The sequence below is a fragment of the Microtus oregoni genome, unplaced genomic scaffold, assembly GCF_018167655.1.
Source record: "Microtus oregoni isolate MIOR12 unplaced genomic scaffold, Mior012 000056F_ref0000123, whole genome shotgun sequence".
NCBI lineage: Eukaryota > Metazoa > Chordata > Mammalia > Rodentia > Cricetidae > Microtus > Microtus oregoni.
The window spans coordinates 4,646,422-4,672,085 of record NW_024543832.1 but is presented as its reverse complement, the minus strand read 5'-3'; the positions used below and the strand labels follow the sequence as shown (position 1 = coordinate 4,672,085).

Sequence of the window (25,664 nt, the reverse complement as noted above, 5' to 3'; positions counted from 1 at the left end):
AGAGGCCAATTGAAAATTATTACACTCATCCTTCAGCAGCTTGGCAGGCAGCTGCAATTCCAGTGTTCATATAGAAAAATAAGGCCAGGGCAGCTTTCATTAGCATTAATTCAAGAATGCTGGACTGAAAAATTGTTATAAGATGCCTGCATAGATACTCACCAGCAGCCAGAGCTTTTGTGTGTGTGTGTGTGTGTGTGTGTGTGTGTGACCTTAAAGGATACACTAAATCATAGGAAAGAGCACACACACTTCAATCTTGATTGCCTAGGATTACTTTCTCTTTAAAATATGAAAGGTTAGACTGATCTTTCATGGCTTATACTGGCTTTTAAATGTACAATTCCTTGCCTCCTAAAAATGAGAGCCCTAGATCTAAAGAAAAGAAAAGAAAAGAAGGTGCCAGGCAGTCTCACAGAGAACTGCACCTTTTGTAAGCAGCACCCATCTAGGTGATGATGGCTGCCCTGAGGCAGACTTTGAGGTGTAAATCTCAGCCTTATTGATTTAATGCATACTCTTCTATTTCTATTTTGCTGTCCTTTATTACTGAGCTTATTCTCTTATGTATATGAGTGCTTTGCCTGCGTGTATGTGTGCACCTTGTGCGTGCCTGATGCTCATGGATGTTGGAAGAAAACTAACAGAGAGCCCCACCCGAAATGCCTCGGCTCATACTGGAGACAGCTATGTGTCATGAACTACAATGATTTCACTCCACATGCGAAGTTCTCTGCTCTTACTTAGGAGTGCAAAGATTTTAAAAATATTCCCTAATGTCAATCCTCAGCATGGAGGAAATCAGTATATCTTTGGATTACATTATGCTAGAATGTTTAAATTTTTTAAAGAGTTGCTGACTTCTCTTTCAAATAAAATTGTCAAAGAAATTTTGGCTTGGAATTAGGATAGTATTTCCAACAATTCCTGATGTGATTCTAAATATACTTCTGTTCTTTTCTACTGCGTATTTATGAGAAGCCATGTTTTTGACCTTGACAATTTTAAAATCAAAATATTGACCAACTCTGGAAACACTGAAGAAGCTCCATGCCCTGCAGTATCAAATATTCAGCCAAAAGTAATTTATGTAAAAATAAACACTAGCATGCAAATTTGCTTTAGTCTTTAACAAATGATAAAATTACACAGTTACCAAAGAATTGTTTTAAAATACATTTCTTTATGATTCACTTCCAGGAAATGTTTGGTTTGTATACCTTTCTGATATGTCTGTATGCCTGGGATGGTGTAAAAATTCCTCAGGTATAAAGGGGTCATGGGCATGGAGGACCGCTGCTGAGCTACAACCATACCTAGCTGTCTGAGAGCTTGTTGCAGGTGAGCATGGGGAAGGAAGTGTCCACTGGAATGAGTAACCCAGAATGCTGTGGGAGTTGGAGCAGGCACAGCCTCCCACTAGGTCCACCTACTCATAGTAGGAACCACTGGTAGGCCCCACACAGATCAGCCATAGGCAATCACATTGTTAGCAGAACATGGCAAAGTGGGTCAAGAACTCTCTCCTTCCTCAGGGACAAGGCAGGGAGAGCCTGTCCAAGGTCAGAGTGATTGGCTACATGATGGAACCTGGACCCTGCTGAGTACAGAAGGCTGAGGACTTTGGAGAGTCGTAACTGGGAAAACACGTAGCATCTCCTGCCGCAGTTATCAGCTTGCCCATGTGCCTCAGCCACCAAGTTAGAAGTGAGACTTAGAAACATCTAGGGTCATCTCTTTCACACTGCATCTGCAGCTGTCCTGGCACCTGAGCTGTCGGTGGTGTTCCTGTGTAGACGGCAGGCCATTACCTAGGCCGTCACGGGAAGATCTCCAGCTCTAGTGAACACAATCTCATCAGGATGGTCAAGACTACTAAAAATATGGCCTTTGAGGTACCTTTCTGAAACAAAGGAAGACCATGGAATTATAGACATTGTTACATGGGCTCCAATTCAAGGTCACTGACCTTGTCCCCTTGTTCTCCTGTTTGTCTGTGATGGGGGTGAGCATGGGGCTGTGGGCCAGTCCTCCTGTGTAACTCATAAGGCACAGCAGATTCTGCTGCCATTTTACAATGGAACCTTACAGAGAACTCAATCTAGCCAGTTGTACTCTCCCTGGCTCCAGGTGAAGCGTGATGGCTTAGTTCGCAGGGTGACACCTCAGCTTTTGGCCCAGGAGCCTTGAAGTTGGGAGGCTCAGGCTCAGCATGAAGCACCCACTTCTTGATCCTTCTGTGCTGTAATGAAGGGATTCACCTGGGACATGGGGTTAAAAATGGCTCCCCTGAAACTGAACTTTTAAACAAGCAGAATGAAGCAACCCTTTCTAGCAGCCCTGGTCCTGAAGGGATGTCACATGATGAAGCAGGATAAAGACCTTCAACACTGCCTGATGCTTGAGGAACATCTTCCAGAATCTGACTAGGATGTAGGGATATAGGGACCTCCCAGATGTGGATGGCTGATGTCTTCTTGAACGCCAGAATTAAGAGTAGCTTGTTATTTGAAGTATGTGGATATGTTCAGAATCTTTGAGAAATAGGCAGGTGCCAGGACGGGTTCAGAGCAGGCCAAGTCTGCCTGGGTACCAGTCGGACTCCATTGTGACAAGCATATCCACAACCATACCTAGCTGCTGGATAGGAAGCTGAAGGGTCCTGTCTGCATCCTGGACCCTTGAACAACATGTAGGCCTTGCTCAATATAAAATCTCACCACTAGGAAGCTCTCACTCTGGTATGTTTATAATGGAGCTTCTTCCTACAAAACGGAAACAGTAACAAGACGCTTCTGGTGACACTGGGAGGGAGCAGACCTTTGACTATGATGCTCGAGTTCAGCAGCAGTGAACACTTGAAGATTCCAATGCATGGCAGGAAAGTCCAAATGGAAGGAGACATTGAGCTACAGCAATGGACAGGGACACAGTGGGGTCCTCAGGGAGAACCTATCATCTTTAGCCCTGGATGGGAAAGATGGGGAACACAATGGGGTCCCCAGGAAGGCCTAGGAAATTTTTGTACAAAAGCCTGTGGCTGTGTGACACCAGATATAGACTGAAGTCATCTTGTTGGAACTAATGGAGTTTTATTTACACTGTTGACCTTAGGAATTTCTAACAGGATAGAAGCAGGTTGGGCTCTGGGTGGTCTTTGTCTTGAGCCACATGTAGAGGTGGCTTCCTTCTTGGATGTCCTTCCTACTCTACCCTGGGAAAGACCATCATCATTCCTGCTGATGTAGAAGAGAAAGCATGACTAGCACAGGCCACATGTGATGGGTTGGTCCCTTAATGGCCACTGGAGTGCCACTAAGACAAGACTCTTACTTTACTCCCTAATTCACAGAGGAGCCATTGATTGAGAAGTTTACATATGAGCTAAGTACATTTTAAGACAGCATAGGACTTTTTTTAGCTTTAGAGAAAAATATCACTCACTAGACAATAGACATTAAAAGAACATTAGTATTAAAGTATTAAAACTATCTTTTACAGTGAAAGAATCAATTCAAAGTTAAAGCAAACTGAGCAAAAATGCCCCTGGTGTGTCTTTATAAGATTTGCGTTGATCCCCTTTGGGTTTGGTTATTGGAAGCTAGAGCCATATGGTTCAGCTAATGTCATTAGTTTGTCTTATTCCAAGTGACCACAGTGAGGTGGGCTCCTGGAGTCATTCCTTAGATGCCCCAGTAGCGTGCTTCACAGAGAAACTCAATAAGCATGGGTGGGTTCTCCCTTGGATGTTTTTACCCGCAAGGCTCTACACACTGCTAGGATACAGTATTTTCTTTCCCCCTTGAAACTAGAAAGACATCATGTATCAAGCATTCAGAACAGGAAGGCTCTCTTTCTGCAGGAGTCAAATGCTTCCACTGGGGGCTAGAGAGATGGTTCAGTGGTTAAGAACTCTGGCTGCTCTTCCAGAGGACCTGAGTTCGATTCCCAGGACTGCTATGACGTCTAACAACTGTCTGTAATTCTAGATCCTAGGGGATCTTACACAAGGAATTCTGACTGATCTGGCACTGCAAACATGTGGTACACAGGCAAACAATCACACCCACAAAGTAAAAATAATCCTTAAAAATTCTGATACTAGTCTTAGAAGAAACTGAGGCAACAGACTTAATTAAGTAAATTCATAATTTTTTTGATATTATGATATAGCTAAAATATTTCTCTCTTCCCTTTCCTCCTTCTCAATTTTCTTATATACCCCTTTGTTCTCTTTCAGCTTTATGACTTCTTATTTTTAATCACATGTATATGTGCATATGTAAATACACATATATTTCTAAATACAACCTGTTCAGTGTGTATAGAGCCAAATACATTTTAAAGCAGTGAAGGAACACTGTGATGCTAAAATCATCTCCATCCTGGACGTGAACAGAGATCCTCATATGGTCCATCTAGATCTGTTCTCTCAGCATTAGGATTGCAGTTGGCAGAGCTGAATCAGCCCGTAGCATCAGGCCTATCATTGATGTAGTGCAGGACATTACCAGAACCCCTGCATATCCCTTTCACATTCAGTAGCTCAGGGCTGGGTTCAAAATGATAAGGTCCAGGGATGCTGTGGGTGTGTTAAGAATGTCTGCCTTTCCTGCAATTGGGCTGGCATGCTGCCTGTTGATACCAACTACACACTACATGTGTGTATGTGTGCCCCTTGTATGGCCGCCCATGCCTCCACATTGCATATTTACTCCTACATCCCTGCATGCCCATGTCAGTCAGCTCATGACCCCACATTGCATATACACCTTCGCATGCACACATGCATGCATGCCCCTGTGTATGTCAGCCTCGCACTCTGCATGTGTGCCCCTGTGCATGTCCACTCTATACCCTCCACTGCACTTTGTTCTCTCCTGGCCTCTGGGATGGGCAGTTCCCATTTTATACATTTTATAACTGATTCTAAATAAAAACTTACCAAAAAATACAAGCCAAAAGAATTTTTCTTTCTAACCTAGATAACTTATATTCTCTATTTTGCAAATTTTCTGGGGCTCTAAGGAGACACATTTGCTCTGTATGCATTTGAAAACCGAAACTATTAGGACAGAATAAATGGACACCACTTTTTTCCTTTTGAAAAAATTCCAAGTCATTGGTCTGCGGCAACTGAGATGTTTCTAGATCTTTACAATAAAGTTTAATAAAATCTAGATCTCCGAGAGCAACTGTTGACGTTCCCACCCTGCACTGCTGCAGAACAGGGGGCATGGGGAATACGGAGAATGCCTAGCGGTGTTCCCTCTGCTCCTGGAGCCTCTGACTGTACTGTGCAGATCCTGACTGCTCTGGATTCTCACAGGTGATTCTGTGACATGGAGAGAATTCAAGGGAAGATCACAAAGTGACAGAGGTGACACTAATGGCAGCCCCAGTGACATAGACACTCTGAATTCCTCGGGTTGCCCTTTCCTGACAACACTGCAGGTCAGCTGCCACTGCCCAAGAATTAAGGACACCATATCATCAAACACGGAGGGCTAGAATTGCTCTCTGCAGACATGGCACCCTGGTGGGGAAAGAGGACCTTGGTGTGAGGTATGGGCACCCAGGGGCCCTTGGGGCTCAGAGGACAGAGGCTACTGGGATCATAGGATGGGGAGGAGAAAGCACAAATTTGGACTAAATAGCAGCTGAAAGGGAATAGACCTGCTGGGAGGAAGGCGTTTGGGCCTCTGGAAGGGAACCCTGCTAGGTGGTTGTCATGTGGGCGGGGCTAATGGAGTGTGAGGCAGAGGCACCGCCATTTTCTGCTGCTCAGCAGATCCCTGTGCAGGACTACAATGTGGCCACGGTACCTTTAGCCCCTCCTAGTAAATAAGCATTTTCTTTGTCTAAGGGCTGTGAGGGGACAGCTGTAGTTACACCAAAGAGTTCCACAATAGCCTGGAGTGGAGTAGAACAAAGGGTTATTTATTTGGGGATAAATTCACAGTAAGGGTAGCCATCTGTAGTCCTCTGCAAGTGCTGGGAACTGGAACCGAATCCAGCAGCAAAGAGGGCTGAGCACGCTTTTATAGTACATGAGATCAGGCCCACAGTGGGCTGGTATCCTAAAGGCTATTGGCTGAAGAAGTTCCCACAACGGACAGCCATGTACTAGAACTCCCTTTTGTTCCTGGGCTGGAACATGTCTGGCTCCCAGCTTCCAAGGTATAGGTTCCAGGTAGTAGTGATGTCACCCCCAATTGCTGGTCACCACCTCTGGCATCTAGGAGCTCAGAGGAGACCTTGAGAGAGCACATGGGCAGCAGGGGACCCACACAGGGCTTGGCCCACACAGTGCACAGCTGAATGACCATTGCAGAGAAGAGGCAGGGCTCCTACTTTCTCCATCACTTCTTCTTGATCTTTGGGTCTGAAATCTTTGGAGCTGGGGGGCAAGCCATATCCACTTTAAAGACAGGCTGTGACCATCTATGCCTTTTTCTTCTTGCTGGCACTTGAATCATTCCTGCTTCCCTGTAACCTGCCCCATCTGTCTGTACAAACCAGATTCATTCACATGTGAGCTGGCCAGGGACACATGGCCTTTGTGTCAACCCTCCGATGCTATGCCAGCTGACCGGCTACTCCCGTAGTCTCCTTGGTGAGTCTTACTCACCTCTACTCCAGCTGTTATCCTTCTAGCCCTCCTGTGCCCACTGTCAGCAGTCCTAGCTCTGTGAACCCCCACATAGTCTGATTCCAGGCTGCGAGAGTGAAACAGATTTGTTCCCAGTCACTCTTGACCTCACTCCTTCTTCTCAGTTGGCTCATTAGAGCTCAAGGCAGTCCCTCCCCCCCCCCCCCGCCCCCGGCCTCCTTCTCTCCCTGGCACACATCAAAGGCCAACTTCTACAGCTCTGCCCTGGTGGGCTCTGGCAGCTTTTCAGGAAGAGCAGGTCTCTGCAGCTGACCTTGGCTAGTTGGAGGCCTTTGAGAGAGTCATAAAAGTTCTCAAGACCCACTGCCAACTTACAATAAAGTAGTCATGGACTACTGCAAATCCCCTACAGATCTGTGAAAAATGGTCTGGAGGTCTTCCCTGAGCTCCATGACAGTTCTTCTCAGCACTTCCCATCTCCTGGAAACTGTAAACTGTAGTGAGCAAACACTGTGTGGGGAGGCTGTGTTGGTCATATGTGCTCAGTGTCAGACTGACACAGTGACACTGGGAACGCCTTCGCTCTGGACTCATTGGCATGGCACCTCCATGCTTGAAGCTTGCGTATTTGAAAACGTGAATGTCACTGTGATTATAACCCAATGATCATGAGTGTCAGTGAGCTCCATAAAGGATGGAAAGGGAGGTTATGCTTATGCCCAGGACACATGAAAAGGTCCTGTGTGTGGCTGGAGAGCTGCCTCGGTGGTGACGAGCACTTGCTCTTGCAAAGGCCCTGTCTTTGATTCCCAGCATACACATAGTGACTCCCAACTACCTGCAACTTCCATTTCGGGGAGCGATGCCCTCTTCTGGACTCCATGCATATCAGGCATGCACAGGGTGCTCTTACATACATGCAGGTAAAATACTCATGCACACAAAAATAAAAATAAATCTTAAAAGTTCTGTGGCACTGAAGGAGCCAGGGAGGTCCCAGAGTTGGAGGCAGTGATTGAGAAGGCCTCCCAGATGGGCAGATAAGGTCTTCTGTCTGACACTACACTACACCCTGTGGAGGGACATCTGGAGGGGTAGAATGAGGCAAGGAGGCTAGCCCAGCAGCTGCCACAGAGGCAGGACCTGGGCCTGGTGAGAGGAGGGGCTCCCGTGGGTACATGTGGCTACTTACTGAAGAGTGTAGCTCTGGAGGGGTGCCATCTTTAAAGACGAGCAAGGAACCATACGTTATTACTTGGGGAAGATGTTTTGTCCCTGCCTACAGGAGACAGTGTTGTATTGTATAAGCTTGTGCTGCTCAATGGACTTAAGGGACTTCTTTAGGCTGTGATTACTCTTAGCTCCCAAGGCAGGCCTCCATCTGCACAGGCCTGGTGCTGGAAGTTAGCTTCTCTTATAGGAAAATGAGGACTCTCTGCGGCCTTGGATCTGATGTTAAACACACAGCAACAGAAGAAAAGATTTTTGGGGGACCATTTAAAAAGATAACTCAGACAACGTTGAATACAACAACAAAGAATACAACCAAGACAGTGAGGGAAAAACAGACAAACTACTGAGAGTGAAGCAATAAGTGCCAGTCCCACATCTGATACCGATCAATATTCAGAATCTAGAAAGAACCCCTTCAAGAACACAAACAGCTCCACCTCACAGACGGGCACAGGGATGAACCACCATGTCCCCTGAGATGATATGTGGGTGGGAAGCAAGCCTGTGAGATGCTGAATGCCACTAGTTAGGAAGGAAACACAGGCCAAAACCACAATCAGATAGTTTCATACACACCAGGAGGGCTAACACCCCAAATAGAAAAATAACAGACAGAATGGCAGTCATTAAGAAAATAAGTAACTTCAAATGCTGGCAAGCAGCTGGGCACAGGGGAACCCATATGCACTGCAAATGAGAATACAAACCATTCGGTCCCTGGGGACTCAGCATGGAGGTTTCTAAAACAAACAAACTAAATATTAACAATAGGTCTTCCGTATGATAAGGTTTAGCACCCTTCAGAACTTATGCAAGGGCTTCAGGTCAGCATGCACATCAGTGTTTACTGCAGCAGAATCCAGAGCAGCTCAGCTACAGGACCAACTCAGGTGTCGACCAACAGAGGAATGGACAAAGACAGGGCGACATTCACAATGGCGCTTTTTGAGCCTTAATGAAGAATGAAGTTTTGTTGTTTGCGGGAAAAGGGATGTAACTGGAGATGGTCCTAAGTGAATGAAGCCGGGTTCAGAAAGATGCCTTTGTGTTGTCTCACGATGGCTCCCTGGTTTACACACATATGAAATTGAACATGCATCACATGGAAGTAAAAGTGAAGCGTCTAGGGGAATCATAGAGACTAGTGGGAGGGGGAGGGACAGGAGAGAGCGGGGAGTGAGGGAGAATTTGCTCAGCACACACACACACACACACACACACTATATGATATATATATATATATATATTAAAAAAAATAGAGCCCAGCAAAGCAGTTGTGTTCAGCACACATGGGCAAATGAACCCTGTGCAACACTGTAGGAATGCAGGATAGTCATCGTGAAACAGATTTGGCACCTGACCCAGCCATCCTATCCCTATATGTATACTCAAAACAAGTTCCAAATCATGGATTCCAATGGATCTTGTACATCCAGGGAGCAGCCCACAGCTGCAAAGGGACCAAAGGAGCAAACTTAGTAACTGTAACCTCTTTATAACTGATTATGGTCAGTTCTGTAAAGACCACCTAGGTGACAACTGGGTGAACTTGAGGAAGTCGGCCAGATGCAGGAGGATGAGCACTCCAGGCTTTCCTAGACTAGTCACAGACTGCACATTTTATGAGAGAGCATCACAGGGACAACGGTGGTAGCTGGAGGATTGGGCTGGGGAGGAGTGTGGGGCTATGCACCTAGTATATCCCACTCTGACCGAAGTGAGAACTAGCCTGAGTCTATTCTAATACATACGGGAGAGGGGATGGGAGTCAGAGGCTCACACTGTACAGGTCCCAGCCTGTAGCTGACCAACCAGAAGCACCTGTCCTGCTCTATGCATGCACTGGGACCATAGCACAGGCAGACCTAGATGCTTGCCTCTATTCAAGCCAGATGTGTGCCTCATCTGGAGGCCAAGAGACCCTTGCCTCTCCCAGACTCTCGCTAGCAATGTTGCCGAAACCATGCAGTCACGTGGTGGTTCTGTGCTGGCCCTGCCTGAGTCATCCTGAACGCTATAGGTCTATGGCTCCTGCAGCTGTGGAGACTCGGCCGGAAGCTTTGGCCCCTCACCATACCACCAAACACCGTAAGGAAGAAGCCCTGGCAAGTGAATGCTAAGGATGAAACATAGAAAGCACAAGCTTGGACAGCAGCAGGGCTGGAAATGCATGCCTGGCCAGGTGAGAATCTAAGCCTTCAGGAGGAGGGGTCATGCATCTCTTCAGAGCAGGAGACACATTCGCTGTAACACCATACAAATGCCATCTCCAAACCCTACCACATATGCGCAGCCCAGCCTTTCCAGAGCGGGGTCCATTTACTTTGATTTCCAAGTGCATCATTGTCTACTTGCTAACAACTCAGACAGCACAGAAAGAACTTAAATTATTCCAACTCCATTCTTCCAGCCCCTGTGTTAGGCCTGGGGGGCTTAATCCCTGACAGACTGTGAATGAGAGCTGCTGCCGGGTGCAGCTGGGCGGGCGCACAGGGCCGAGGACTCTGAGGACAGCGTGGCTGCACAAACCAGCTTTGCAAAGGCTTTCTTTGCGGCCCCTGCAATTCATTTCTCTTAAGAAAGGGAACTGGGAAGAAAGGGTGCATGTCCAGCTCTTTGGGCTTGTGATCATTTGATGAACACTGGGTCAGCAACATGGGCCCCCAGCTTCTCAGGCCAGACAAAGGCACCCCAGCCGCCCAGGACAAAACCCCAGCGGCCTCTTGGGGTGGTGGCCTGGGAAAGGCCCACCTCAGTCTGTGAGGGCCGCCTGCCCTTTGATCTGTGAGGCCCCAGCCAGGCCCCAGGTCAGCGGATTTCACACTGCAGCCCCCTGGGGAAGGGGAGCAGGTCAGGACTGGAAAGAAGGTGATAGATCCCAGAGAGCAGGGAGCCTGCTGGCTCTGACCAGTTCCACATGGCTGGGCTTGTATTGTGAGCACCAAGCCCACACTTTAAATGGAATCTGACATTACACGGCAGAGTGGAACTAGCGAATGGCAGGCCTGGGCCAGTGGGCGGCAGTTAGCCCACCCCCTGGGCCCAACCGACTGACTGGCCAAGAGTCACTAAAGATTCATGCCAGATCACACCAATCCGGTGGCCTCTACTAGGGCCCAACTCTGGCTGGTGCCTGTAGCATTCACCCCGCTCTGTTTGGCATCTTTTCACATGAAATACATGTTTGCCAAGGAGCCTTTTTATAGCACACTGTTTGCAAAAACAGTTATGGAAAAAAAAATCTAGTTAAAATAATCTATCGCTCTGAGGAAATCTGGTGTAACAACGGGAAAATATTATGTTCACGAGAGCAAGTAGAGGATGGGCAATCAGGGAAGAAGTATGAGGTTCGTTGATTGCTACCAGTACCCGTAACTGCGTATTTGCTGAGAAAAATATGTTTAAAATCAGTCAGAGCAGCATGAATGGGTAAGAAGGCTTTAAGAAAAGCATTAGGGCTGTGCTCTGCCCCCGCAGACAGCACCACTAAAAGCGGCATCAGAACATGTGCACCCTGCTAGGGTTCTCATCCAGGCACCGGTCTAAACGTAGCTCAGCAGGGCGGCTGGGCGGCTGGTGCTGGTGCTGGTGCTGGCAACTCAGAGAATAGAGCCATCGCCCCAGAGCCATCACAAAACTCTTGGACCCTTAAAGTGGCTGCAGTGCTTGGCTCCAGCCCAAAAGTCCCTGGATACAAGTTCAGGTCACTGGGCTGGCGCTTCAGGCCTCTGTGGGAACCACCGCTTTATCACGTCATATCTGTTGGGGCACAAGGACAACCAGTCTCTCCCTCTTCCTTTACCTCTACCCTTCTGCCCTTCCTTCATTCTCTTTCTCTCTCATTCATTCTCCTTTTCCCTCCTCTTCCCCCCTTCCTTCCTTTCTCTCTGCTCTCTCTGCCTCTCTGTCCTGTCTTTCTCTCTTCCCCTTTCTTCTTGCCAGGGGAAAGCAGAGTCAGGAATGCTAGCACGCTTGTGGAATGCACAGGAACCCAGCGCTACCGTCAGGGTCTGTTGTGGTGGCAAAGGGCGGAGCATGCTGTGTGGCAGGCACCAGACTCCAGTGTCATGTGGTTTGCCCATTAATTCAGACAGAGCACCTTGTTCACAGCTGAGGGAGACTGGACAGTGCCACCCTCTGAGCTTCCTGAGATCCATGGAATGAGTCAGTCAGGAGGCGCAAGATGGGGGCAGGCAGGCGGATGCTGGGCCTCCCCAGCAGCGCTATCTGGTTCTATGGGTGCAGATCCTCAGGGATGACTGAGCTCTTTTTAGTTTTATCCCTGGCTTCTTTTCCTACACAGACCAAGGACAAGTGCTTGGTCATTATAGACACAGAAAATCTTATCTGGGCCAATGTAGCAGGTTCTATAGCTTCAAACATAACACAGGAATGCCTGAGGTCCTCTTGAGGCCCAGGCCATACCTGTCAGGCCCACAGCCCACGTGAAGTCTTAAAAGAAGGGCGTAGCTCAGAAGCAGAGTGCTTATTTCACTTGTGTGAGGAATGTGTGTACACACACACACACACACACACACACACACCTCCAAACCACGTCTGCATGCTGATGGTGTTAGAACCAGTTTTTTTAGGTGAAGGAGTCAGGAAACTGAATCACATCTTGCAAGAACAGTTAACAGCAATAGAAGGTTACACAAAGCACTCCAAGGCCGTTCTGACCTGCAGCAGGATTTGAAGGTTCAAGGCTGTCCTCTGTCGCCCCTCACACCAGCATCAAGCTGCATGGGACAGACCCTTATTGTAGACCCACTATGTGTGCTAATTCCACCAAAAATAAAGGATGAACTTGACAAATCTCACGCTTGCTGCAGACAGCTTCAACCAGACTGGACTCAGGAAAGGGACAACAATGGGCTAATTTTTTCCAAGGCCTCCTGTGAATAGTGCTCCCCTGTGTTGCCATAGCAACTCCATCCCATCTCTCACCTTTGGCCATCTTATTGAGAACCATGTCAATCAGGATGTAGGTTCCACTCCTGCCCGCGCCGTCACTGTCAACAGAAGGAGAGAGAGTGAAAGGCTGCCTATCCTGGTGAGCAGGCTCAGCAAAGCCAACAGCCAAGCCCTTCCTCATTCTCAAGAGGGGCTGGGAGAGGAAGGGAAACAGAGTTAGAGGGAGGGAGAGCAAAGGACACACACACACACACACACACACATTTGATGCTTGATCTTTAGGGTCAGATCTTCTTTTCTTTCCAGGTAGAGAGGCATGTTTATTGTGAGTTCTAGAAAGGTGGGGTGTGACAACAGACAGTTGAACATGGAATCCAATAGAGACAGGACCACTGGACTGAATACAGAACGCTGGCTGCTTTAAACACTCTTCTGAAATATCCCTAAAGTTTTTCAAATGTCTCAGCCACTGAAAACAGAGCAGTGCTGGCAGCTAATCCCTGTCTTTACAAACTCTTCCCAATGTGTCCCAAGACACTTTATGATTGGGATAAGCACATGCTTGAACATGGGTCCTCAAGGTTTTGTGGCACCATGAGAGTTTAAGAAAAAAATAAGTCAGTTGTATGTGGGCATTAGAAATAGGAGACAGACCATAGCACTATCTAGTAGTGGCAAAGACCCACAGCTTCCTATAGCCAAACTGAACGGCAAATTAAGTTTATACCTGTGGCTTCCCTTAGAGAGACAGCTATACACATTCACCAGGCAGTCAGAAAGCTCAGCCGGCACTGTAGTTGTATCTGTTATGTTTTGAAAGAGCAAAACTTAATCCACGGTAAAAGTTATACTTGCCTGCAATGAACAATTATTGGACAAGAGCGGCCTCTGTAGCACTTGTTTACTTTTCTGAAATAAAAAGAGATGAAAGTTATAGCGACATGCCAAGATTCTATCGTCCAACCACAAACAAGTCCCACCCTGAAGTCCACACACCTAAATAATTTCTATCGTCCAACCACAAACAAGTCCCACCCCAAGGTCCACACGCCTAAATAATTGGGACATAGAGAGGGAGATTTTACATATCTAATGCAATGAGTGTTGTTCTTTCAGGGCAGCTTGGTAACCCATCTTTTCCAACACAGCTTGCACATTCACAGTGCGTGTTCCTTTTCCCCTTGCAAGTGTCAACTCCAGGCTGGGATCACAGGCACCAGAGCCAGGTCTGCACCTCTGGCCTCACCCCCTCAGGCCCTCTCTCTTCCCTCCTGTTATGTCCCTGTGTGTGACTCTGGTGACAGGACTCCTGTGCAGAAGCTCCCAGTTTTGTGCTGTGTGCTCAAAACTTCTTATAATCTGCTCATCACACTGAAACGTAACATTATTATATCGAAACACAGCATCCTGAAAGTCCTAGCTACTCTGTATATAAATTATGGCAAATATTCCAAGGAGCTCAAGATGCTCTATTTTTCTAAATCAGAGTGTTTTTAAAAAAATAACTCCACTGTACAAGTTTAGACCAGCAGTTATGAGGACCAACAGCGAGATATTTAAGGTACTGTTGGCCAAACCATATCTCAACCAGAGGGCTGGTTCCAATTCATTGTACAGGCTCCAAGATCTATTTATTTTTAATTCAGTGAAACAACTACACAACTTTTCAAGGCACATTCAAGTTGCCAGCAAAATATTCTTATCAAGGCAAGTAATGACAGGGTCTGAGTTATTGGAAGGGGGAAATGTGAAGGGTGTGTTCTAGAATGTGCTATGTGTCCTCCTGCAATAAGACTCAAATTAAGGAGAAAAAAATGACAATATAGAAAAAAACTGTTTCCCCTTGAACCAGAAATGGGAATATGTCACGTTTCCTTTTGCCTCCACAGCACTGTGACTGCTAGTGGCGAACAGAAATCAATCAGCTGTGGCTGCAAGCGTCCAAGCAGAGAGGCCTGGCGGAGGGCAGAGGCCCATGCACTGAGTAGATAATTTAGTGTCAGGCAGCCCGATAGCAGAAGGCTTTTTCTTTCTTTTTTTCAACTTCCACTGCAGTGTTACTGAACTTAGGTACTTCTGACAGAAGTCTGAATCCCTCCTCCCCCACAGTGGAACCAGCAAAGTGGGAATTGAAGGGCAGATGCAGAGCCTGGATAAGATGCGCCCCCCTACAGACAGGTCATGTTCAAAGCTCTGTTCAGCCGCACTTGATTTGTGGCTGCTCTCTAATCTGTAAAAACCTGCAGCATCTTAGAGCCTCGGGACCACCCACAGAGGCTCCAAAGAGGGGGAGCGCTTAGAACCATGAGGGTAAAGTTCTCAAGTAAGCTTTCTTCTGGCCCTTTTGGGGTAGCCTTTTGTGGACAGGGATGTGAGGTGCACTATGAGGCCCAGAAAGAGGTGAAAAATTAGAAGCAAACTCCCCGAGCAACAGCACCCACATACCAGGATGCCCAGAAAAGGCTTGGAGAATAACCATGTTAGAAAGCAGACCCAGTAGCCTCTCCTGCTGAAGTCCCCTGTTCCCCACCGAGTTCCAGCTCTGACACACGGGGTACTAAAGCTAGAGCATGAAGCCGTTGGCTCGGTAGGAGCTGTGCACAGGGCTGAGGTGTGGCTGTGATGAAACTCTTGTCTGACAGGACAAGCCCTGTAATCCCAGGACCAGGCCCACTGGGTGGTTTTTCTCTCAAAGCCCTTTCTCTTTAGGTTAACAGAAATGACCTGGGTCACAGTGCGTGCTTGGCTACTGTTGGGAAAGCATCTGCATGCCCATAAGATGGCCAGTCTTCAGGTTTACTCTGCGCTGCTTTCCTGATGGGACCAAGCATACAAGATGCACATTAAGAAACAACACAGGGAATCTGTGAGGCTGAGCACCGTTAACTGCTCAGTACCCACTTTGGCAAAACATACCCATCATCTCTCTAGGTAAGAGTGTGACCCAGGCTAAGTGGCTGCCACCCAGATCTCCACTCTCATGGCCCCATCTCTACAGGATGCTCAAGGTATGTTTTCTTCAGATTGGTTGCCTCAGGAGGCCTTTGTGAGATTTCACTGTAATTTTCATACCCACACCAGACCAACCCTGTGCCGTATTTACATGCAGCCCCAGGGCCAGATAGGAGACACGGTGGAAATACTGGCGGCAGTATAGCTTATAACTTTATTAACAAAGAATCATGGGTTATTACAGTGTGAATACCACGAATAGAAAAGCAAAACGTCACACATGGAGCCAATGTGTTCATCCGAGGACCTGAGATGCGGGTGCTGGTTATTCGTGAAGATGAGCAATACACGGTTGTCTCATTTTGGTCTTAGACAGGTCATCAGTAAGCGAGGTCTCCAACATTGAGCAGAAATGGCTACTATAGGAACTTTGGCAGGAGGATTTCCCAGAAAAGGAACTGTTAGCAATACAAACCAACCCTTGGTCACTGAGTGAGGAGGAGTCGCCATGCAAACGGACAGCAAGCAAAGTCAGGTCGTTAGAGGCTCAGAGAGGGGCCCCCGTGTCCCTGCAGCAGTCACAGTTTCCAATGATCACTTTTGTGACTATGCAACTGGGCTCATATTACTAGCTGCAACATCACAAAAATGACACTGGCCACCGCTAGGTAGCTGGCAAAGTAAGGGTTTGTTGGTTTGACAGTGAGCAGCGTTAGTGGATGCATGGAACACAGCAAGAAGTGCCGAGGGGTTAGGGAAGAGGGAAGTAGGGAAAGGGAGGATGGGGGAAGGGAGAGAGAGAGGGAGAGAGGGGAGAGAGAGAGGAGAGAGGAGAGAGAGAGAGAGAGAGAGAGAGAGAGAGAGAGGAGGGCAGGAGAGAGGTTTGTTGAGCCAAGCCCTCACATGTGACTCTAATTATCTCCTAGCAGTTTCTCTTTCGAGTGTAAATGTGTCCCCCCTGGGCTGAGAAACAGTTAATTACACATGGTGGGGGGGGGATGCCTGACACACTCCCCAAGCCGGCTGAGAATGCTAGGCTATTGTTCCAAGACTAGAACCCCCTTCCCTGAACAAGGTTGGGTTCCCCCAAAGTGGCTTCCTATCCCTCCATTTCTAAGCCAGGGATTCCCGAGAGTGTGATCATTTGTGCCAATTATCCCGGGTGGTGTGAGAGGGTCCTCAGCTGGGCTGCATGTCCTGCCTAAGCTGACTTTAATTAAAGCCTTTTACCTCACTACATACAGTTTGACACCGGGCTGAGAGTCTGTTTTCTTCATAACATGCCTTGGATCGTGTCTTTTTAGACTCTGGAGTTGGGGAAACCTGGGGATCCTGATTTCAAGGATGTGCTGTGACCCCTGAGGGCTGGATATGGGTATGTTCCATTCCATATATGAATACAGACATGGGCCCATACACATATATGTGCAAACCCCTTGATGAGCTTGGAGACGGTAGTGAGATGGAGAGCAGTCTGCATAGCTGCATCCACTTTGCCAGTCATGAGAAGAGATTCTCTGTGTAGCTTAAGATCCTGTGTGTACTGGGAAGCATCTAGTGGCCAGGAAATTCAGGTGAAAAGAGAGGAGCTGTGGACAATGGCTGATTTAGGATGTTCTTGGGTTTCCTTGTTCTTGGGTACCTATAAGGTTCTATGGTATCTATAGGGATGTTCTTGGGTACCTATAGGGGAGGCAACAGCTGGGCAGGAGCCACTGGCCTTGATACCAAATCTCTGTTTTTCCTCAAACTCTTTCATGGAATTTCTTTCCCAAGAATGATTCAGGTCAAAAAGTTTTATTTCTAGCACTTAGAAGGCAGAGGCTGGCAGATCTCTGTGAGTTCTAGGCCAGCCTTGCTGACATAACAGAACAGATAGGAGCTACCTAGGGAAACTCGGTCTCACCCAAAACCTTTTTCAAAGTGTATCATCAAAAGCTTAAGCATCTGTAACGTATGGACCCAGGCATGCAGGGCAGTCTTGGCACTGTTACCACCTCAGCACTGGCTTCTCAGCCATCCTGCACTGAGAATTGCCTGCCATGTCAGCTGCTGACACAGCGTTCTGTAAAGCACTGCTTGCGTGGGGGATAGTGGGTGGGTGGCCTTCCAGTTAGCTACATGTGGAACACAGAACTCGGCACTGACGTGGATACACAGCTATGCACTTTTAACCCTCTAGTGCCAGTGTGCTGTGCAAACAGCACACCTGCCTCACATTTTGCTTGGTTTTTACATTGTCATTGTCTCCCTGTAAGAAAGTCTAGCATTCATCTCAACAGCTCAACAAAGACACTTGGAAATGAGACAGGTTTTTTTTTTTTTTCTGATGGCTGACTGACTAGAACAACAAACAAGAAATAAAGTGCATTAAAAAGACGGTCAGTTTGAGAACTGTGCTAAACACATAGATGCATTCATGTGCTAACTAGATGTAGGCTCCTTAGGCAAGACCATCAGTTCTAGAATCTGGCTTCTGCCTGGCTGGCAGATGAGTAGCCAAATTAGAAATCTATTGCCAAAACTTTATGAAATATAAATCTTGGGTGGGTTGCAGAATCTTATCAAATTTTGACCATACTTCTTGAGTTCTATGATGCCTGCCCCTCACATTTAACACCACTTAGAGATGGAAACTAACTCATACTGAATACAGGCACTTGCTATGCCCCGAGACCTGGACCAGTCCACATGCTCTTGGCCTGTCTCTGCATCCCCCATCGCATTAGTGTGCCAACATGCTCTTTGTTTTACCTGCGAAAATCCAGGAGCGACCTTGTAGAAGAAGGGACTCCTTGGTCATACCAACTCAGAAAGTGGAACTGGGTCACTGTGCGAGTCTCGTTGGTTTGCAGGTTCTTCAGGTAAAAGCTCCTCACCAGGAAGTCCTGGCACCAGATGTGCTCAGAGACTAGATTGACCTGGTGGGGACAGGACAGCAAAGCGTGTGAGCCTCAGGCTATGGACCACAATGGTGCATTTGGGGAGATGGAGAGGAGAAAGACAGGTGAGGTCTGGTCTGCCCCAAACTCCCCTCTCCACTCTGTTTTAACTGGGCTGGTATAGATCAGGGAACATAAGACACAGTGGACACTGAGGGGAGGGCCTACCTCTTCCCAGCTTAAAGCCTTTGACCTGCTAGCCTTAGGCTCCTGTCAAGCATCTAACTTGACCCCCATGGGAGCCATTTGCACCTAATTTTAATGTACAAACAACCAAAGAAGGCATTCTTAGTTCTAACTTAAACACCGCAGTTACCGCCTTCATTCTAGGATGTGCAGGAAACCCAGGAGGAGGAAACTTCCCTTTATAAAATGCTCAAACACTATAGATTCCATGGCTCAGGCAAGAAAACCTGCTAGCCACTTGAACATGGGCAGTGTTCTCTGTGAAAATGGACCTTGCCTGGATGCTAGTTATTTGGGCCAGGGCCACTTTTGCATAATGGGCATTTTTGCTTCCTATCAGCCTTTAGAATTATGCAATCGTGGTATGAGATGCCTGCATCCACTCCTGAATAAGTTTATTCTTGACTATGCAGCAGGTAGGGCATTGGGTCTCTGTTGTCTGTACAACACCTGGACCCCTCTGATGTCAAATGTACTAACAGCCCTACCTGGGGAATCCCTGGTTGGGTTGTTGATGACAACTAGAAATCCGCGCTTCTTGCCCAAGCCCCTGCGTGGGCACCCAGTCCCAGTACCTCGTAGACATGGTAGAGGTTGGAGCCTTCATCAGGCCAGTAGTGGTGGCACTGCCGGACGCCGTTCTCTGAAAGCGGTGTCAGCATGACAATGACTGCACAGCCGCTCTCCCACACCATCTGCAGGTGACACAGACCTTTAGAGACAGTCCACAATTATCCCACTCACAGGGAACTCATTTCTTTCTCCTTGGATCCTGCACTCTGCAGCTGCTTCAATTCTGAATAAACTAGCCCCATGTTCTACAGGCTCCATGAGATATTAAAAAAATAGAACAACTCAATGAGTTTCCCCCTCAACCAAGAGTCTCACTATATGGCCCCTGGCTAACCTAGAACTCACTATATAGACCAGGCTAGCCTTGAATCCACAGAGATCCATCTGCCTCTGCTTCCTGAGTGCTGGGATTAAAGGCCTGTGTCGCCATGCCCAGCAACTTTTGGTCTATAAAAGTAACTTTCTAGAACATTAGCATTAAGGTGGCTCAGATAAGACACTTTTCCGTGAGTGGACTAATGGCAATCGCCACACAGTTACTGGGGAGCGGCCCTCCTATCAGAAGTGGGTTCTTAGGAATAACATGACAGAGCCTTCTCCCTCACATTGTGACACCGTTTAGATGACAGCGATCCAAAACTCACTTAATAATTTACAGGAGCTACATAAAATTGCTGTAAGCTACAGCAAACACAGCTTGTTTGTCATTGAAAAGGCCCCCACCCCCACTGCAGTCACCATCTTTGCAGACCTCTGTGTTAAATGTTGTGGGTGATTTACAAAGTTGTTACTCAGGCATGGCTGGTGCAGACTTTAGTCCGTTCACTACAGTATGCTTGGACTGAAGAGGGCTCTTCTTTCCCTACCCAGCTCTGAACTAATGTCACAGAAATATCTACAAGCAACTGCGTTTAGGTGCAAAATTGGTATCCAAGAGAGCTTTCACTTCTTTGAACTGCAGATGTAAAAATCCGATTAAGGTCTTGTTATTTAAGGAACACACGTATCTCACACAGAAATGCTTTCTCATCACCATTCATGTTATTAAATTCATCCATTAAATTACAGCTTAAAAGTCAGACGTGTGTGCAATGTTTTTCTCCTTCCATATTGATTTATATTCCTGTGGGACCGAAACAGTCAATACTCTTAAGGCGTCTCCCTGTGGATCATTTATATTGGAGTTTAATGGAAACCTCCTGCAGTATTTACGAAAAAGTCCGCAAATAAGTATAAATCACACTCGAGCCCGCACACTTCTGTCTGCTTTGGTGCCAGTCCAGTGAGATGAAAATTCTGAGCGCGTTTTATACAGTATGTAAGCCTTCCAATCTGCTCCGCTAAAATCGGGGCTCCCTCCACAGAACCATTTACCGTGCCTTCGGAAAGTGGAGGCGCTCGTTGAAGCCATTACGAAAATGAGGAGAAACACAGATTTTATGAGTGTAATAAAAATACAATGATCTAGACCATAAACCATCGTCTAGCACTCTGCCTGCGCTGTTGGTGTGCTGCGTTACCAAGCCCTTCATTTGCAGAGGGGTCCTCCAGGTTCTACGAGCGCCCTGATTGGCTCATACGCACAGCGCTTCCTTCCAGAGAGCCTGCCTGACTCTCTGAAGATTTGGTTAAGATTAAATCCAAATGAAACTTAATTTAAACAAACAATCTCAAAGGCACCTTGGGGGATAATATTTCTTTTTAGGTCAGTGTGTATAAAGGCAAAGAGGGAATTTTCTAAATCAGATAGATTGTAGCCTGACTGGGCACTGATTTCACAAGTCGCTCTTCTGTCTGACAACCTTTCTTTGGGTCCCTTCCCAGGCGGGAAACTGGGACCCTCACAGCCTGTCTGCAGCCTTGGTCTTTGTCAACACTGTCTGCCAGTAGAAACCCCAGAATATGGCAAAAGTTTTAATTCAGATTTTAGGTGCAGATATGCAGCGCTGTAAGATTTCAGTCAAGCCAGTTTTAATTTCTCCATATTTCTTCGTCTTGGCAGGTAATGTAATTTCTCATGTTTTGGGCACTTTTGTTTGAGTGACAGAGAATATAATATTTATGGCCTTCTTCTTATCTGTCTAACACACCAATTGAGCCCTTTATGTGTGAGGCATTTGGGTGGAGACCTCAAAGGAGGAGGAATTTCCCATACAGATAGGGGTGGTGTTTTGGGGGTCAGGTGTCTGCACCCTCACCACTGACTCCCTCTGCTTACAGGGTCATAATGTATCACAGTTCCCAGGCAGTGAGCAGGACTCTATCTGTTGATCAAAGCCAATCTGCTCAGACAGATTAGAAGGGAACCTTTGGGACTGGGTCCTAGGTTCAAGGTCCAGGGGAGAGTTTGAGGTACCCCATCTCTGGACACTTGTCCCAATTGCTTGTGTCTTCCCTTGTAACCTGCCTTGAAGATACAGGATGATTTGAGCTGTTGTCCTACATCTCTGGGCATCAGGGACCTGGAGCCTTCCTTTACGACTCCTTTCTATGTCACAGACAAATGTCATCCAGTGGGACTTGGTAAGAGTAAAACCCATTAAACTGATGGGACTCTTGTGAGGCCATGATCCTTATCTCCAGAGGTGACGTGGGCCAGAAATTCCAATGACACTCAGTCCAGGTACTTGGCAGGAGGATTCTCTTTATGGTTGCTCAGCAACAAACAAATAGAAAGAGTCAAAGGCAGTAATTTAGACCACTTATCTATTCTACATTAAATGCATTCTTTGGCTGTTATTTAGGTCAACTGAATAAGTTTACTGACATGAAAACCCATTTTTGCTTAAAATTCTATTGCTCTTCTTTGTCGGTCAAACTGTGTCTTTACCAAGAGTCATATTAGAGTCCTGATCCCTTGTGTCTGAAACCCAGTTTGGAGCCATCATCCCTATTGAAACCCTGCCAGAGCAGAGCCCATCCTGCTCTCCCAGGAAAGCACTCTTATAGAAAGGGAGCAGCAGGTAGTGGCAGATATTGGCGGCCACAGGAAGATGAGTGGGGCTGGACAGAAACAGTTACAAGTCAAAGGATGCCAGGAGTCACCTGGAGTGACTCTCCCAAGCCTCGGAGATTTCATCCCCGCCCATGTTTTGATACCCAACTTTTGGTCTCTAGAACTGTGGGAGGATGTTTTAGGTATTTTAATCCAACCAATCTATATTACTTTGTCATAAGAGTACAAACAAATGAGTGCACTCATGGGGATGTCACCCCGCCGTCACCCCACCATCAAAACTGTCTCCAAATGCTGTAGGATGTCAGTCCTGTTTGAATTTCAGTTAGTCACTTAAAGCACATAGGAATAAATACTGCATCTCCTTGAAGTCATTTGAAATTATTACATATTTAACTAGCAAATAAAAATCAACACAACTGAAAATAGGCAAAGGGTCTAGATAGACACCTTCTGTAAGAAGATGTGCAAACAGTCAACAGATAAGGAAAGGTGTTTAACATCACAATTGTTTGGACAATGTGTATCAAAACCACAAGGAGAGCTGGTTAGGTGGCTCAGTAAATGGCTTACTGGGAATGGTGGTGCATGGCAGGAGCAGGTGGATCCCTGAAACTCACTGATGAGAGGGGTCCCAAGGCATTCCTGACACACAATGAGAACTGAATAAATGGAGGTGTTAATTCATCGCATCTTATAATCAGCCAAAGTACTGTGTATGTCTTAAATACCTACAACTAAAAAAAAAAAAAAAAAAAAAAACCAACAAGAAACCACTCTACCAAAACCCTATGAGATCCAAGTAAAGGAACAATCAAGCCTTTTGTCCAGACATCATCCCTGATCCTCTGGGCAGAAAACTACTTCCTCTACCCGAAGTGCTTGTGATGGACACTTTCCTTCTGTCATGGAGCTACCCATACTCGTACCCTTTTCTAGGTCGCCATATCCATTTAGAGGAGATCCTGGTCTTGTTGCCATTCCAACCTTAGTACAGTCAATGCTCAATTAAAATCAATGCAGTTTTTAAAAAAGGACCATTGTGGGAGTGAAGAAATGGCTCAGTGGTTTAAGAGCACTTCCTGCTCTTGCAAAGGCCCCAGATTCCACACCTAGCACCCACACAACATCTGCAACACTGTCTCAGAAGATCTGCTGACCTCTGCAAGTACTTGACATGCCCATGGTGCACACACATACGTGCAGGCAAACACTCGTGCATATAAAATTAAAACAAATAAATCTTTGAAAAGTCAAATACTGACAGCCAAGATTTGCCTCCAGTAAATGCTCTGTTTCTTTTCCAAAGGACACCATGTGTTTATGTAAAAAAGATAATTTAAAGCCATCACTACCAAAGGTCTTTGGGAGTCCTCCCAGGAACTGTTTGAATAGATGCACAGAAAACTGGTTTTTGATTTCTTAAGATAGGCATATTTGCATGCACAAAAAAGCTGTTTGTACTGGAAGACAGTTTTTGCTCCAGAGAAAATGAAGCACTTCTCAATCACGACTATGCAGCCCATGTCTGTCATGAATAACTTCTCAAAGGCTGAGCGCAGTAAGGATATCCTTAGTGGACGATGAGAGGCAACTACAGAAGCCCAAGAACAGTGATGACTCCTGAGGCTATGTAGATCAAAGAGGGAAACAACTTGTCTGTGGCATCCTGCCATGGAGGCCTCATACCATGCATGTGTTCTCTCAGCCTCAGGCTGTCCTAAAAGACATAAGCCCCATGCCTCAGGCTCTGGGGTGCTGGGACCATAGGTATGTACCACCACACCCAGTTCTGATATCATCTTAAACTTTTATGTGACGTGTGTGTGTGTGTGTGTGTGTGTGTGTGTGTGTAAATGCCACAGAACGTGTGGATGTCAGAGAACAACTTGTGCAAGTCAGTTCTCACCTTCCACCACGTGGTTCTCTGGGATTGAACTCAGGGTGTCAGGCTTGGCACCAGTGAGCCATCTTGCCATCCCTCTGACATCTTAGTCAACAAACACATCAGTGCGGTATCTACCCACTTAGAGCTGATACACGGAGGCAATCCTAACTAGAGAAACAGCAGAAACATCGATTCAGAGCTGCACACAGAAGCGGCTGCTCCGTGGCTAATGAGCAGACCCCATGAGCACCAGACTGCTGCCTGAAGGGGAGCACGTCTTGCTGCCCCTGGTAATGTTTTGTCTAAGGAAAAGAGAAAGCATAAAATCTAGGCATCTTGCACTTTACTGGGAATGACCTAAGAGTTTTCTTGGATAGGCAGGACAGCCTGCTTCTTCGTCAAGCAGGTTTTCCATGACTGTGGTGACCACTTTATCATTGAGGAGGGTCTTGTAAAAGCAGTTCCCACAAACTCAAGTTTCTTCTATTCAGATGTGTGCAACCATTTTAGATGCAGCGGTAGCCAGCTGTTTGGCATATGCATGATGCATCTCCAGGAGCCACTTGGAATTCTGTGCCTTCGCCTGCAGCCCAGTTCCTCGGGAGAAGGGCCTCTGATAGTGCCACCATCTCCTTTATCTTCCTCCCCTCTCTTTTTTCTAACGTGAGGACCTGACATGAAGTACACCTCATCCAGGTGTGAAACTCAAGGAGAGGGAGGGAGGGATAGGGAAAGAACAGGACAGGGAGGAAGTGGAGGGGGGAGAGGAAAAGGAAAGGAGGAGGGAAGAAAGGAGGGGTAGGAAGAAAAGGAGAATGCAAAGGGAACGGGTACTACACATAACAGCCAGCCAGGGTGTTTCCAGCTGTGTTTCGGTTATTTTGATCATGTCCTTGACACACTGTAAAATCAGCTGGGAATGGGAAGGCTTTCAAGCGAGATCAGGTTGGCCTGTGAGCATATCTGTGTGGAATTTTCTTACTTGAGTTACTTGAGATGGGAAGACCCACACTGCAGGTGGGAGGTGCCACTCTGTGGTTTGGGAGCCGAGCACTGGTACATGTGTGTGTTCACTGCCCTCACTCTCAACTGTGCATGCCATGTGACCAGTTCTCTTAAGTCCCTCACTGTGACTTCCTGCTGTGGTGGACTAGCCAAATAAGTTTTTTTCTCCCTTAAATTGATCTTGCCAGGGGATGGATGGATATATATATATATATATATATATATATATATATATATATCACATCAGAAGAAGAGAAGACAAGCTGTGATCCATATATATATATATATATATATATATCACATCAGAAGAAGAGAAGACAAGCTGTGATCCATAAATATATTTTAAAAAACAAACTCAGTAACTGTATCTATTTTCCCAAGCCTAAATTAAATGTTTGCATG

At 46.7% G+C, this 25,664-nt stretch overlaps 1 protein-coding gene across 1 annotated transcript in view; it reads right to left on the bottom strand.

The window, feature by feature from the left end:
• The window catches only part of Ptprn2 (protein tyrosine phosphatase receptor type N2), a 744,114-nt gene that overhangs the window by 8,654 nt on the left and 709,796 nt on the right, over nt 1-25,664 (bottom strand). Inside the window, exons 18-21 of the mRNA XM_041638770.1 lie at nt 19,416-19,535; nt 18,467-18,633; nt 13,616-13,669; nt 12,794-12,858 (exon numbers count right to left, since the gene is read on the bottom strand). Coding sequence (XP_041494704.1) covers nt 12,794-12,858; nt 13,616-13,669; nt 18,467-18,633; nt 19,416-19,535 — 406 coding nt within the window. The remainder of the gene's footprint in view (nt 1-12,793; nt 12,859-13,615; nt 13,670-18,466; nt 18,634-19,415; nt 19,536-25,664) is intronic.